Source organism: Clinocottus analis, unplaced genomic scaffold, assembly GCF_023055335.1.
Source record: "Clinocottus analis isolate CAN_PGR_092001 unplaced genomic scaffold, fCliAna1.0.p SCAF_3, whole genome shotgun sequence".
NCBI lineage: Eukaryota > Metazoa > Chordata > Actinopteri > Perciformes > Cottidae > Clinocottus > Clinocottus analis.
The window spans coordinates 16,471,338-16,483,570 of NW_027176042.1; the positions used below are offsets into that span (position 1 = coordinate 16,471,338).

General features: G+C 42.8%; 2 protein-coding genes across 9 annotated transcripts in view; one reads left to right on the forward strand and one right to left on the reverse strand.

The window, feature by feature from the left end:
- kcnab2a (potassium voltage-gated channel subfamily A regulatory beta subunit 2a) overlaps nucleotides 1–4,976 on the forward strand; it is a 71,663-nt gene extending 66,687 nt beyond the window's left edge. For all 7 annotated transcript variants that reach the window (XM_068593686.1, XM_068593685.1, XM_068593688.1 and 4 more), the window contains one exon: nucleotides 711–4,976. In XM_068593686.1, the coding sequence (XP_068449787.1) occupies nucleotides 711–800 (90 nt within the window). In that variant the 3' untranslated portion in view covers nucleotides 801–4,976. The remainder of the gene's footprint in view (nucleotides 1–710) is intronic.
- Nucleotides 4,949–12,233, reverse strand: part of megf6b (multiple EGF-like-domains 6b) — a 54,252-nt gene continuing 46,967 nt past the window's right edge. For both annotated transcript variants that reach the window (XM_068593679.1, XM_068593678.1), the window contains exons 27-38: nucleotides 10,756–10,884; nucleotides 10,500–10,628; nucleotides 9,828–9,956; nucleotides 9,553–9,684; nucleotides 9,338–9,466; nucleotides 9,112–9,240; nucleotides 7,964–8,092; nucleotides 7,678–7,806; nucleotides 6,968–7,096; nucleotides 6,748–6,876; nucleotides 5,942–6,070; nucleotides 4,949–5,651 (exon numbers count right to left, since the gene is read on the reverse strand). In XM_068593679.1, the coding sequence (XP_068449780.1) occupies nucleotides 5,590–5,651; nucleotides 5,942–6,070; nucleotides 6,748–6,876; nucleotides 6,968–7,096; nucleotides 7,678–7,806; nucleotides 7,964–8,092; nucleotides 9,112–9,240; nucleotides 9,338–9,466; nucleotides 9,553–9,684; nucleotides 9,828–9,956; nucleotides 10,500–10,628; nucleotides 10,756–10,884 (1,484 nt within the window). In that variant the 3' untranslated portion in view covers nucleotides 4,949–5,589. The remainder of the gene's footprint in view (nucleotides 5,652–5,941; nucleotides 6,071–6,747; nucleotides 6,877–6,967; nucleotides 7,097–7,677; nucleotides 7,807–7,963; nucleotides 8,093–9,111; nucleotides 9,241–9,337; nucleotides 9,467–9,552; nucleotides 9,685–9,827; nucleotides 9,957–10,499; nucleotides 10,629–10,755; nucleotides 10,885–12,233) is intronic.

Here is a 12,233-nt window from a genome sequence, read left to right on the forward strand (position 1 = left end):
CTCACTCATTTCTTGAGGGCTCAGCACTTTTCCTTTCATTCAAAGTGTACTGGGTAACGCGGCGCTTCACCCCTAAAGGACAAATACAAAATAAGACATACATTTTGTATTTATTCATTTCTACACTGTGGAAAGAGAACAAAGTATTTCACATGTTCTACATGGGAATAGTTAAACTATTTGTATATTTTAAAAATGTTCTCATGGAAATTACAGTAAAAACAATATTATTATTATTATTATTATTATTATTATTATTATTATTATTACACTGTGTAAAGCCAAGCAAGCTACCACGCTTGCTTGGCAGCCAGATTTCCAGTATATTTAGCTAGAAATACTGACTTGTAATGAAGTATTATTGCTATTTTTACATCAGTAATGTGTCCGTCACTGTATAATGTGAATTATTTACACTGACAAATCAGCTGGATGTGTTTAAAATAATGTGGGAATAAGATTTATCAGCTATAAAACGGTCTTTTAAATTCCCCCTTGTTTTGCTTGCTTTATTTAAAGTAAGGAGCTGAAAGTAGCAGACAGGGCGTCACAATGTTAGTTAAAACTAGAAACACCTCAAGTCACTCATTAGCGCCCCCTAGAGGCCGTGATATGCAACTGCAGCCAATAATCTGACGCAAAACCACCGCCGGGCACCCACGAGTGAGGCGAACATATTCACCGTGTTCACCCTCTCTCTCCTGTCGCAGGTTCTTCCAAAGTTGTCAACGTCCATCACACACGAGGTGGACAGCATCCTGGGGAACAAGCCGTACAGTAAAAAGGACTACCGCTCCTAACGCGCAGCACGGCCCCGCCCGGCAGGGCTGCACCCGGGCTGCAGCTGCGGCGCCCCACCTTTGCCTGATCCTCTGTTTGCTTGAGCTTTTACTGAGTGAGACCCTGGCGCATGAGTCGGGCCACACCAAGGCCTCCCAGGGCACCTCATTCAGAGTTACAGGGATAAGACAAGGAAAAGGGGGAAAAAATACACTCACCTCCACAGGAAAGGAAGGAAAGAAAGACATAAGTGGAAGAGAGGTTAGGATATGCGCTCATACTTAATCAGTTATACATTCAATTCAGCTGAACGTATTTTAAAACCATAGAGAAAAATACCTTTAAAAAAAATAAGCACACGCTTGCTTGGCAGCCAGATTTCTCTTCTTTTTTTTTTTGTGCATTTTTTTTTTTCCTAAAACTGAATGCAACTAAAAGGAAGATTAAGTTCATACTGTATGAATATATGATAACTACTCAGTTGCACATGTACCATAGCCATGCATTTGTTCCTTGGATGTTCTGTTTACAAAACACCTGTGTACTGTAAAGCGTCTGTCAAGGTTTCTCTCTACAAACCTTTTTGTTTATGTTGTGGACATTGTCAGTGTATGAGCCTCGTTGTGGGCTTTAACAATCAGCACTTTAGTATCGGCAGTATGGTGTTGGGCAGTAGTTCTAGAGAGGGGAGAGCAATAGTCTAATCTCACAGCCATTGCACTATAGTATCATTTCTCCTGATGATTCCCTCTCCTCCTCATCCTGGCGTCGTCTTCACTGGCAGTGCGTTTCTTCAGCCCGACGCTCCAACACTCCGGCTGTCTAAGCGTGGTGGTGCAGCCAAGATGAGGAGGAGGAGGAGGGGAGGCTCCTCCTCCGTCCTGACCTGTGAACCGCCCCGCGATGACGAGTGAGGAGCGTGGAATGACGCGTCGGGGCAACTCGGCTGCCACTGAAGAGATCAGCCATGTATTCATCCCTCGCGGTGGGAACTGCAGTCGCGTGAAATCAAACGCAGCGTACATCACAGCGTCGCCCAGCCTCTGGTCTCTGTTTTCAGGCTGAGGGTTTACTGTGCAGGAAGTGGTCATATCAGTGCTGGCTCCACGCCTCATGGAAACTTCTCCTTGAGCAAATTCTGTTCAAGTAGTTTTGCCTTATTTACAGTTGGATCAGACAGCGCTGTAGGCTTTTTTTTTTTTGGCGTAGACGAGCGGCTCGACCGCCGCCCCTTTGGCCGACTGGCTTCGTGTCCCCTGTAAATACTGGAACGCCGACTGGTGGAAGTGGCGGCGGCCGCGAGGAGGCGGCGGCGGCGTGTCCAGTTCATCAGTGGGTAGCAGCAGCTCAGGGAACAGAGCAGGTGGCTTTAGTCATGTGTTGGCGTGCACATGGTCAGGAGGTTGTACTTACTCGTCTGTCTTTCTTTCATGTGTGGACACTGGGCGGGACCAGTGGCAGTTTAGCGTGGCTTCAGCCAAAGATCTTCTTCATCTCTCTTTTGAAGAGACACCCAAGTGTTTCACTCTCACTTCCTGCGAGATTTTAGAACTCATTTTGGCGCATGTGCTGTCCAGCTTGTTATCTATCTATGATATGGACCTTACTCCATATATCTATATATCTTTACTTGACCACCTATTCTAGTGAACAAATATGCCCTTCATATACAGAATGCATAAGTACAGCTACTTGCTTTAGGATCGGTAAGGTTTGTTTCAGGCGACATACAACCTGAGACATGTCAGAAATATTGCTGCAGAATTTCGACGCAGCCCTCCAGCGTTCTTTCTCCTTTGGGTGGTCTCTTACTGTGATTAAAGCACAAGTGGATAGCATGTGATACATCCTCAAAGCATGGGCCCGTTTTACCCAGCCCACAGTACCTATGGGACAAGTAAGGTGACGCTACCCTGCTTACTAATGTGTAGGGAACTAAAATCTTTACTAACAGCTGATCAAATATTGATTCTTGGCAGAAAATTAACAAGTACACATTAAGAAAATTGTCATATTAGGGCAAATGATGACATGAATGAGACGTTGAAGTGAAACGGATAATCAACATGAACGTTACAGTGTGGATGAGGTCTGCTTCGTTACTCTTCTTCGGTGATTTTTAACAGCAGCCAAGTGATTTCATGTCTCTGCTATTGATCTTGTGTGTGTTTGTGTTTTTTGGGGGGAGGCAACTAAACTAATCCCTCGCTTTAGCCTGTTGTATTAGTTGACACCTGTATACTTATGATTTGCTGTGTCCAATTGCTTTTCTTTTTCTCCTCTGAGAAAACAAAGAACATTTGGTTTAATTTGGTCTGTGGATTTCTTGTCTTATTATTTTCATCTGCAGGGAGTGGGGAGGTAGTTTGAGACTTTGTTCGATATTTTAGGAAATGCACTTTTTGCTTTCTCACTGAAAGTTCAAATTTTAAAAAGTTGATGCCACACTTATAACTGTCTGTAACATATGATGTACGGTTACTGCCAACCGTTAGCTTAGCATAAAGACTGGAAACCTGATCCACCGCTATGCTCCTCTGAAGTTCACACATTACCATGTTTTATCGATACAAATTTATGATCAAAGTTTGTATGGTGGGACTCAAGACTTGTTCATTTACCCAGCACATTTAGTTTTTTGGTGCAGAATCAAACGAGATATGACGTCCTTAGTAGAGCGCTGTAGAGACGCTGGTAGGCAGACTGCATCATCACTTGTATGGACTCATGCAGCGGGTTTCCAATTCCCAGTCTCGATGCTAAGCTAAGTTAAGCGCAGGTTTAATCTTTAGCGTACAGACATGTTATCAATCTTTTCAGCTACCTCTCAGCAAAGAAAGTGAATACGTACATTGCCCACAATGTCAAACTTTCCCTTTTTTAAATCAGGGGTGTCAAACATCCGGCCCGCCAGTCTGGCCTGCCAGGGTGTTCAATCCCAAATTTTTATTTTTTTTAATTTTTTTTAAGAACAAAATTAGCAGAGCTGGGATTCAAACCTCTGATCCTCTGCTTATAAGACGCACATGCAAACCATTGATCCACAGTCACAATTGATGTGAGCAGTGAGCACTGATATTATTACTATACTGATAGCCCAGGCAGATAAACAGAGGGCTGATGTCTGAATTTTTGGTCTTTGTTTCTCGGTAATTGTTGAAAGACCTTAAAATAGTGTATCATCTAAAAACCTTCACCAAGGATTTAAACATAGAGAAACTTTGTGATTTTACCGGTCCAGCCCACTTGAGATCAAAATGGGCAGCATGGCCCCTTCACTGAAATGAGTTTGACACCCCTGATTTAAATGGTATTGCTGTGCATTTTGTTTGACCATCAGTGTTATTTTACACCGTGCTGACCCGCCCAACAAAGATCTTCTGGTGTTAAAAGGTTTCTGCACATTGTAGAAATAACTATGTTTTATGGCTGAAGTAGTGAGTCATGCTTTTAGGTCATATTTGCTGTTCTAACATTTAAATGACCAGTTCAGAAATGAAAACAAACCCACAGGTGGCTAGGGCTTATTTTACAGAAGGTTCTAGGTTATACAGAGAATATATTTTTATGTTTTAGCCTTTAATGCAGTCTAGAGAATCAAAAGGACAAGTTCTTTTCTTCATGCTGCATTTTTCCTCAGTGTTGCATCGATTTTAAGACTGAAAAAGAAGCAATTTCTTTGTTGTCTGTTCTTTTATGAGGAATGCTCTGAAGTGATGCAACGGTGGACCGAATTCACTCTGAAGATGACGTAGATGGAGTCTGGTGTCTCCTGTACATAGTTTTGACCTTTGTATATATTTTTGGTTGTGATCACCTCTGCCTTTTTCTTTTTTAGTTTTCTTTTGCAGGCGTTGCTATCTGCACTGTGCTTGAATCTGAATTTAGACAGGATGTACAGCTTTGATCTTCAATGAAAAAATGATAAAATAAGAATGGGAAACTAACTTTTTATGTCTCCGTCTTTGTCGGCATTCGTGTGTAAAATATCATTTGGGTTTATTTGACTGTCGATTTGGCAGAACTGAAAAGTATTTGTATCCAGTGGAAGACAAAGAACGCATTTCAAACTTGTGGGATATTCAATTTTATACAACTGTGAGAAATATAAATATGAAGCAATTTATACACAAAATAAATTCAAAGAACAATATTTAGACTCTTAACCTTAAAGAAGGTGCAAATAAATGTGGAGTTTGGTGACATATGAACTGTAAAATTCCAGCTGTCGATTAAAGCCTAAATCAACAATGTGAAAATCATTAACTGAGGCTCGGACTTCATAACAGATTTAAAAAACAAATTCAAACTACTGGCAAATATGGTTTCAGAAAACTGAGGTTGCATCATATCCAGCAACTTTTCATCACAAAATTAGATAATTTTATACACAGTACCTGCAAAATGTATTTTATGGACAAAATATTGAAACGCAAAATACCAAAAGTGCAGTAAACGCAACCACAATCTGCTGACTCTCTGCACTCTGTGGATGTATTTGAGGGATTTCAATGCTGAAGACTAAAAAGGTTCGATGATCCACCTCGACCACAAGGAACTCTCAAAGTACCACCACTGTGGCAGGTCAGGCTGAGAGGTCAAAGGACACTTTGGCACGCCAAAAAACAAAAGTCTCATCCAGCGTGGGTCCAAACATGAAACGGCAGTTTTCATCAGAGAGTTTATTTCCATGTCAGTCTTCCAGCTGCCTGCTACATCTTCTTGTCTCACTCTTTCAATCTTTTGAGCCACTTCAGTAAAAATGTGGATGACCCGTCCCAGTTGGAGTCTTCCAGCTCGATGGCGGTGCTATAACGAGTTGTCATGCTGCGAGTCTGCTCTCCTGCTGGAGGTGATGCGTGGAGGTCCACCTGGGGAACGCATCAGGAGCCGTGAGTGCTACTCAACACACACACACACTCATATTTGATCAGAACACGGACGACACCAAGGAGAAAGTGCAGGTTATGCAGGAACTGAACGCTGTCGGCACGATCACTAGTTATTTACTCTTAAAGTCAGCAAAAATGTTCTGTTTCGATTCATGAGTTGGCAAAACTCCGTCAGCTGCTGTCCACATGGATGTAACGATGCGGCGAGATGAGCGATAAGACACTCGGGATGCGCGTGCGTCAGTCTCGATGATTCGTCATTACTGTACCTTCTTGACAGGAGAGCCCGATCCAGCTGTGCGGGCAGCTGCAGCGGCCGTTGCGTCTGTCGCACTGCGACCCGTTGCCACACTCGCAGGTCTCTGCACAGTCGGGCCCGTAGCGGTTTGCTCTGCAATCTGACCGAGAACACAAATACACGCAGCTTAACAAAAGCAATCGTTTTGACATTTTTGGAAAATGTTGGGGTGAACGTGTGGGACGAGTGCTTGGCCCCCCCGGAAGTGCGGAGAAACGCTCATCGCTCGTAGGCTGTAAACGCACCGCTGCTGCCAAGGACACGCTCAACTTAGGCCACAGCTTAGTTGTTAATATTGAAAATGTCGCCTGTTCAAGTTGCACCAATTTCAACACTTCTACTTCACATTGCTGGGCACAAGAACGGGTTCTCAGATCTGCTCGGGACTTTTCCGGACCATACTATGACTTTTCAATTACTTTTTCAACAAACTGCAACCATACGGCAACTTTTTCAACATTCTACATGACTTTTAAGACACTACTGTGATTTACTGTGACTTTAAATACACATCGCCCTTAACCTTTTTAACTTTAAGTCTTCAACAAAGACTTGTTTTACATCCTATACTACTTTTTTTAACATACTGTGAACTTTTCAACATACTATACTTTGACTCAATGATTTTTTTTTTGGGAGAAACTACTGAGATGTTTTGATGTACTTTTATGGCTTTTTTTCATATTATACTAGAACATTATGTATTATAAGATTTTTTTTTGGCCTGAACCTGGCTGTGTGAGCATTCTCCAAGTCAGAAAAGGGCGAGAAGATTACCGATGTCACATTTGAGTCCAGTCTTCCCTGAGGAGCAGAGGCATCTTCCTCTCACAGGATCACATGGAGATTCTTCCTCGCAGTCACACATCTTGGCACAACCATAACCGAAGGTCCCCTGTTCACACACTGTCGGGAACAGGATAACTTTTTTTTTAAAGGATCAATTAGGTTTAAAAATGCAAGTACTATTGTGGTATTCAGCAGTGATTTGACTGACCTCTGTGGCAGCGAGCTCCGTGGTATCCTGGAGGACAAATACAGCGGCCTGACGCCGGGTGACAGGATGCTCCGTTCATACAGTCGCACTGCAGCTGGCACAGCGGGCCGTGAAGCCCAGGAGGGCAGGCTGGAGACCAGGGACACACGCCACAGGATTTAAAGCCGACTTTCGTCATTTTAAATGTTCCCGCTGAATTAATGATATAGTGTGAATTGTGAAAACCTTGCTTTAGTTAAATATGTATAAGCCAGGATGCTTTAGTTCTGTTTTTACCTCAACATTGATTAACATTTAATTAGTTTAAATGGACATTTTAGACAGGGCTGGGTATCCCAGGAGGCTGGAAGTAAGGCAGATACTCAAGTACTGTAACGTTGAACTAATATTGTATTACTAACTCATTATTGGGGATCTAGTATTTCTGTTTTGTGTTACTTCAGATGGTACAGGCATTTGTCCTGAACAATCAAAAATGATCCCTAACCCTATTAAAGTCACACTGGCAGGTCATTTCTGTTTTTGGAGAATCACAATAATGTGAAAGCCTACTGCTTCCAACTGAAAATCTAAATTTAAAAACGGGTCACATATACATGTATAGGTTCGTCTTTATATAGGGTATATACACACACACACACACACACACACACACACACACGTGAGGACACTTATGTGTCCCTTTGTGTGTTTATCTGTTCAGTTCTCACCATGTTCACACAGATGTCCATAGTAGCCTGAACCACACTGACACGTCCCCGTCACTTTGTCACAAGTGCCGTTATTTTGACAGTTACATTTCAGCTGACAGTCGGCACCAAATCTGCCCGCAGGACATTCTGAGAGACAACCGAATGAAACAGGAAGACAGTCAAAAATAGAAGAAGAATCCACCTCACCAGTATGTATGTTTGGCGGACCATGAATGCAATAATGAGCAAAGGCAGGTCAGAAAATAATTAAGAAAGAAACCAGGTTTATAAACGTGAGCGGTACCTTCATCACAGTGTGAACCAGTCCAACCCAGACTGCACGTACAGTTACCGGTCACAGCGTCGCACACTCCTCCATTACTGCAGTTACAGCGTTCAACACAGTCCGCCCCAAACCAGCCTGGAAGGCAACCTACGTTGGAGAACACACAATTCAAATAAATCAGCAGAAACCATGTCATTATTAAAACAGAACGCTAACCCTAAGATGACACAGATGTTTTCCTTCTTTAAAATACGCCCTAAAGCTGGGAACCTAGACTATTTGCAGCTATCAGTAGTTTTCTGCCATTCATTTTTGTACAGTTAAAAAAAAAAAACTACTTTATACAGACCAAAAGATTGTCGAATCTTTGTAATCCATCTCAGTGAGCTCATAGTCCAGATGACATTTACAGAAACCTGAAGAGAGGAGTCTAGACTTTGAGAGGATCAGATTACATCTTGTTTAGAAATATGAGGTTGTTCACACACTCGGAGGTCAATAGGTCAGAGATAAAATGGAGATGGCCATCAAACACTTGTGTTGTGATAGCGACGCATTTGAGGTTGGTTCACTATTCATAAGCAGTGACATTCAAGGTGTTCTTTAAAACCGCAAATAATATGACTCACGATGCTTGAAGCAATTTTTAAAGTTCACTGATTCAGACACAGTTTTAAGGTCAATGTGTTAAATAGTCGACACAATGACTCTAATAAACGAGTTACAACACGCATGTTACTTATATTTGTCCAGTTATGTTAAGTATGCATATGATGGCTTTCACCGTCTCACATGACTCCTTGATGTTTCACTATTTTACTCTGAAGAAATATGGGACAGAAATATTACACACAGACAAAACTTGAAGATAAAATTATGACTCAACTGGTCGGACTCAGCCATGGTTCTGCTTTACCAATTCTTTTGGATCTCATATCCTTAATTGTTTTTTGTTTTTTTTAACAATATTTAAATTCCTTAAATTTGAAAAATCACGAGAGGAATCCAACTTGTGACCTGCTGTTTGGGAGCCAAAAGATTTCACCACAAAAACGTTTTTTGCCCTCACACTTTGGTGGAGCAGGTGGTTTTGTGTGTAATGTAAAACATTCAGGCGCAGGTTATTGCATCATGATCAAACTGTATCAACAGAACTGAGAACTGACCGTGTCCACAGTCTTTTCCTCTTCGACCGGCGACGCATTTACAACGACCGGTGACCGGATCACTCTTGGCTCCGTCTCCGCACAGCGCCACCCGAACACAGTCGACTCCGTAACGCCCGGCTGGACACGCTGTCACCGCGGAAGCACACCAGACGCTTGTTATCCCACGCCAACACGTATTACTAATTCAGTCTCCAAAGCCCAGCAAAGTTTAAGATGGACTCACTGATGTTGCAGCGTGCTCCTATAAAACCTGCTGGACAATCACAGGCTCCAGTGGAAGGAATGCACCTCCCTCCATTTTCACACTGGCACTCGCTCTCACAGTTTGGACCATAACGACCCTTTCCACAAACTGAAATACATTTTAAACATCAGTTCATTAGTACCTTCACTATAATTTGATATGTCTCAAAGGTATACACGTGCTGCATTATGTACTTTGGTCACATCTGGGCCCATGGAAACCTGGAGCGCAGTAACAGGATCCAGACACCGGGTGGCAGAGCTGGTTTGTCTCTGAGCACTGGCACACCTGGTTACAGTTCTGTCCAAAGGTTCCTGGAAGACAAGCTGAGAGAGGGAGAGTTTGAGAACGATGTTCTTGCTTTGTGATGGACTCTTAAATGGGTTTTATTAACGCTGGAATGACTGAATAAAACTTGCAAAGTGTCTTCATTTTTCTGAATGGCAGGAGTCAGTCCTGCAGCACTTACTCTGCTCACAGCCGTTTCCCGTGAATCCAGGAGCACAGCCGCAGTCTCCGGAGACGTGGTGGCAGGACGTGCCCTGAGCACAGACACACTGCTGCCTGCAACCCTTCCCATATGTACCCGGCAAACAGGCTGAAAGAAAACCAACCAAGTCAAAACAATGTATACATATTTAGAGGTATAATTTGAAGACTTTTTATTCTGCATATTAACTTTAATCCATATCCTACTTGTAGATGTTTTGAAATAGTTGGTATATATAGTTTGTTCTTTGTTGCTGTGATTGTTCAAGTCAAGTACATTTTATTAATATAGCCCCAACATGAATTCACCACAGAGGGCTTTAAAATCAGGTAAAAATCCCCAACACCCTCAATCCTAAAACTAAAAAGTTATTACTTCTACTATTCTTATTATCCTGAGACCATACATCAGGATAACAGAGAAAGGAAATCTAGGTGCCTTGCACTATACCAGTAGAAAGAAGCTGAGCTACAACTTGAGGAAAGTGATATATATATATCAGTTAAATAGATTTATCCAAAATAAGAACATTTTCTCTGCTCTTGCCCCTGTATGTAGATATTTGAGAATGCAGCTGGGTCATTATCAAAATGTCAGGACAAACTCCGTCCAGCAGGGACTGCCAGAGCCCCACAGTGCCTTCAACTGCACCTTTATCACAGAGTTTTCCTCTCCAGCCCGGTGGACACTGACACGCTCCAGTGACGTGGTGACATGAATCCCCGTGCACGCACTGACATCTCTCCTCGCAGCCGGCACCGAACAGGCCTGGTTCACATGCTGAGCGAAGAAGGTGCGAATGAGAGAATACACCACACTGTCAGTCCAACAGTTTCCACTGTGAAGCAGCTCCCATAAGGTCACAGTTTCTTCGGGTTCATTAGTTTTGCTTCACTCACTGGCTCACCTTTCTCGCAGCGCTCTCCGATCCAGCCGCCGCTGCAGCTGCACCGTCCGGTCAGGCGGTCGCACTGGCCGCCGTACTCACATTCACACTGCTGCTGGCAGTCCGTCCCGAATCGGCCCACCACACACTCTGTATAAACACACAGCGGCGTGCACGAGCAGAAACACACGTGAGACAAGAAAGAGAATCAAAACAGAGACATCATAACTACCGTGTTGTCATATTTCTGCTGAAGGGCTGCAACATGTTTTGTTTTTTTCCCTCCCTGATCATTTATGGTAGAGAGTTGGAAATCAAGATAGAAGCCACAGAGTTTAGAGGCATTCCAGCTACAGGATTAGAGGTTTCCTGAGCATGAAGAGGGGGCCAGGCCTGGCGAGGCTCAACAGGGAAAGGTTGTAACAGGCACAGAGGGAGGATAATGTGTGATATGGAGCTCAAAGGGAGAATGAGTTGGAATGTCATCGCCGGGTCGGCACAGCCTTTTACAGAACAGACCCGTCTGTGGTGCAGGAACAAACTGCCGGCAAATAAGAATATGAGCAAGAGCAAAAGACCTAAGGCAGCAGATTAAATTCAGATTTATGTATTTCCCGGGCACAACAACCAAAGACCATGCATATTCAGGTTTCAGGTAATGTCATTGTTCTGCAGTGCTGTCCAGACCAACAACAATCATTCTGGCGTTGCAAGACAAGTCGGATTTCTTCTAGTTAGTAACGCTGAGCCGAACAGCCTAAAGTGTATATCAGGATAAATGATTAGATTGTCATCAATTACAAATGTTTATAATCAGTGTGTGTTTGTTTTCTCAATTTGGCCTCATTTGGTCGTGTTTAGATCCAGTATGATCAGTTAAATATGCTGCTCTGTCGGCTGATTGAACTTGTAGCTACTGGCAATTATTGAACATTTTGATTTGAATAACTTTAGGTTTGTGAAAGATGTTTGATATTCACGAAATTCGGTTAATTATCTGGCCCTGTGAGTATTTTGAAGTGGGAATTTAGAGAGAAACATTAGCAAGTTATGGTGAGGGCAAATTGCTTTAACCAACTGTGTATTTGGTACATCAAGTTGTTTTTACAGGGGACAACCCGCTCTACCACTGCGTTACCTCTATTTGTAAACCCTTGAACATTTTCTGGAGAAAACCTCAGGCAGTTATCGGAGGGCAGGAGAAAGTAGTCCAAAATTAAATTCTGATTTTGTACCAGTTGTACTGTACTGGGAATGCGGCAAAGTTGCTGAACACAAGCCTGACAAGGCAAGACATGCCAGAAGTCATTCATGTATTAAACCATTTTCCTGTTTCATCAGCTTTGACCTACAGGACTTGCTGCATCTGCAAACAGCTTTTGGCCTGTTTACAACCTGTCTGATCATCTCCTGCTTCTTGCCCCGTCAGCCTGTGCCAAAAAGAATTTCCCAGATCCGAGTATGTTATTATAAATGGCAGCCAAATGTACAAAATTTAG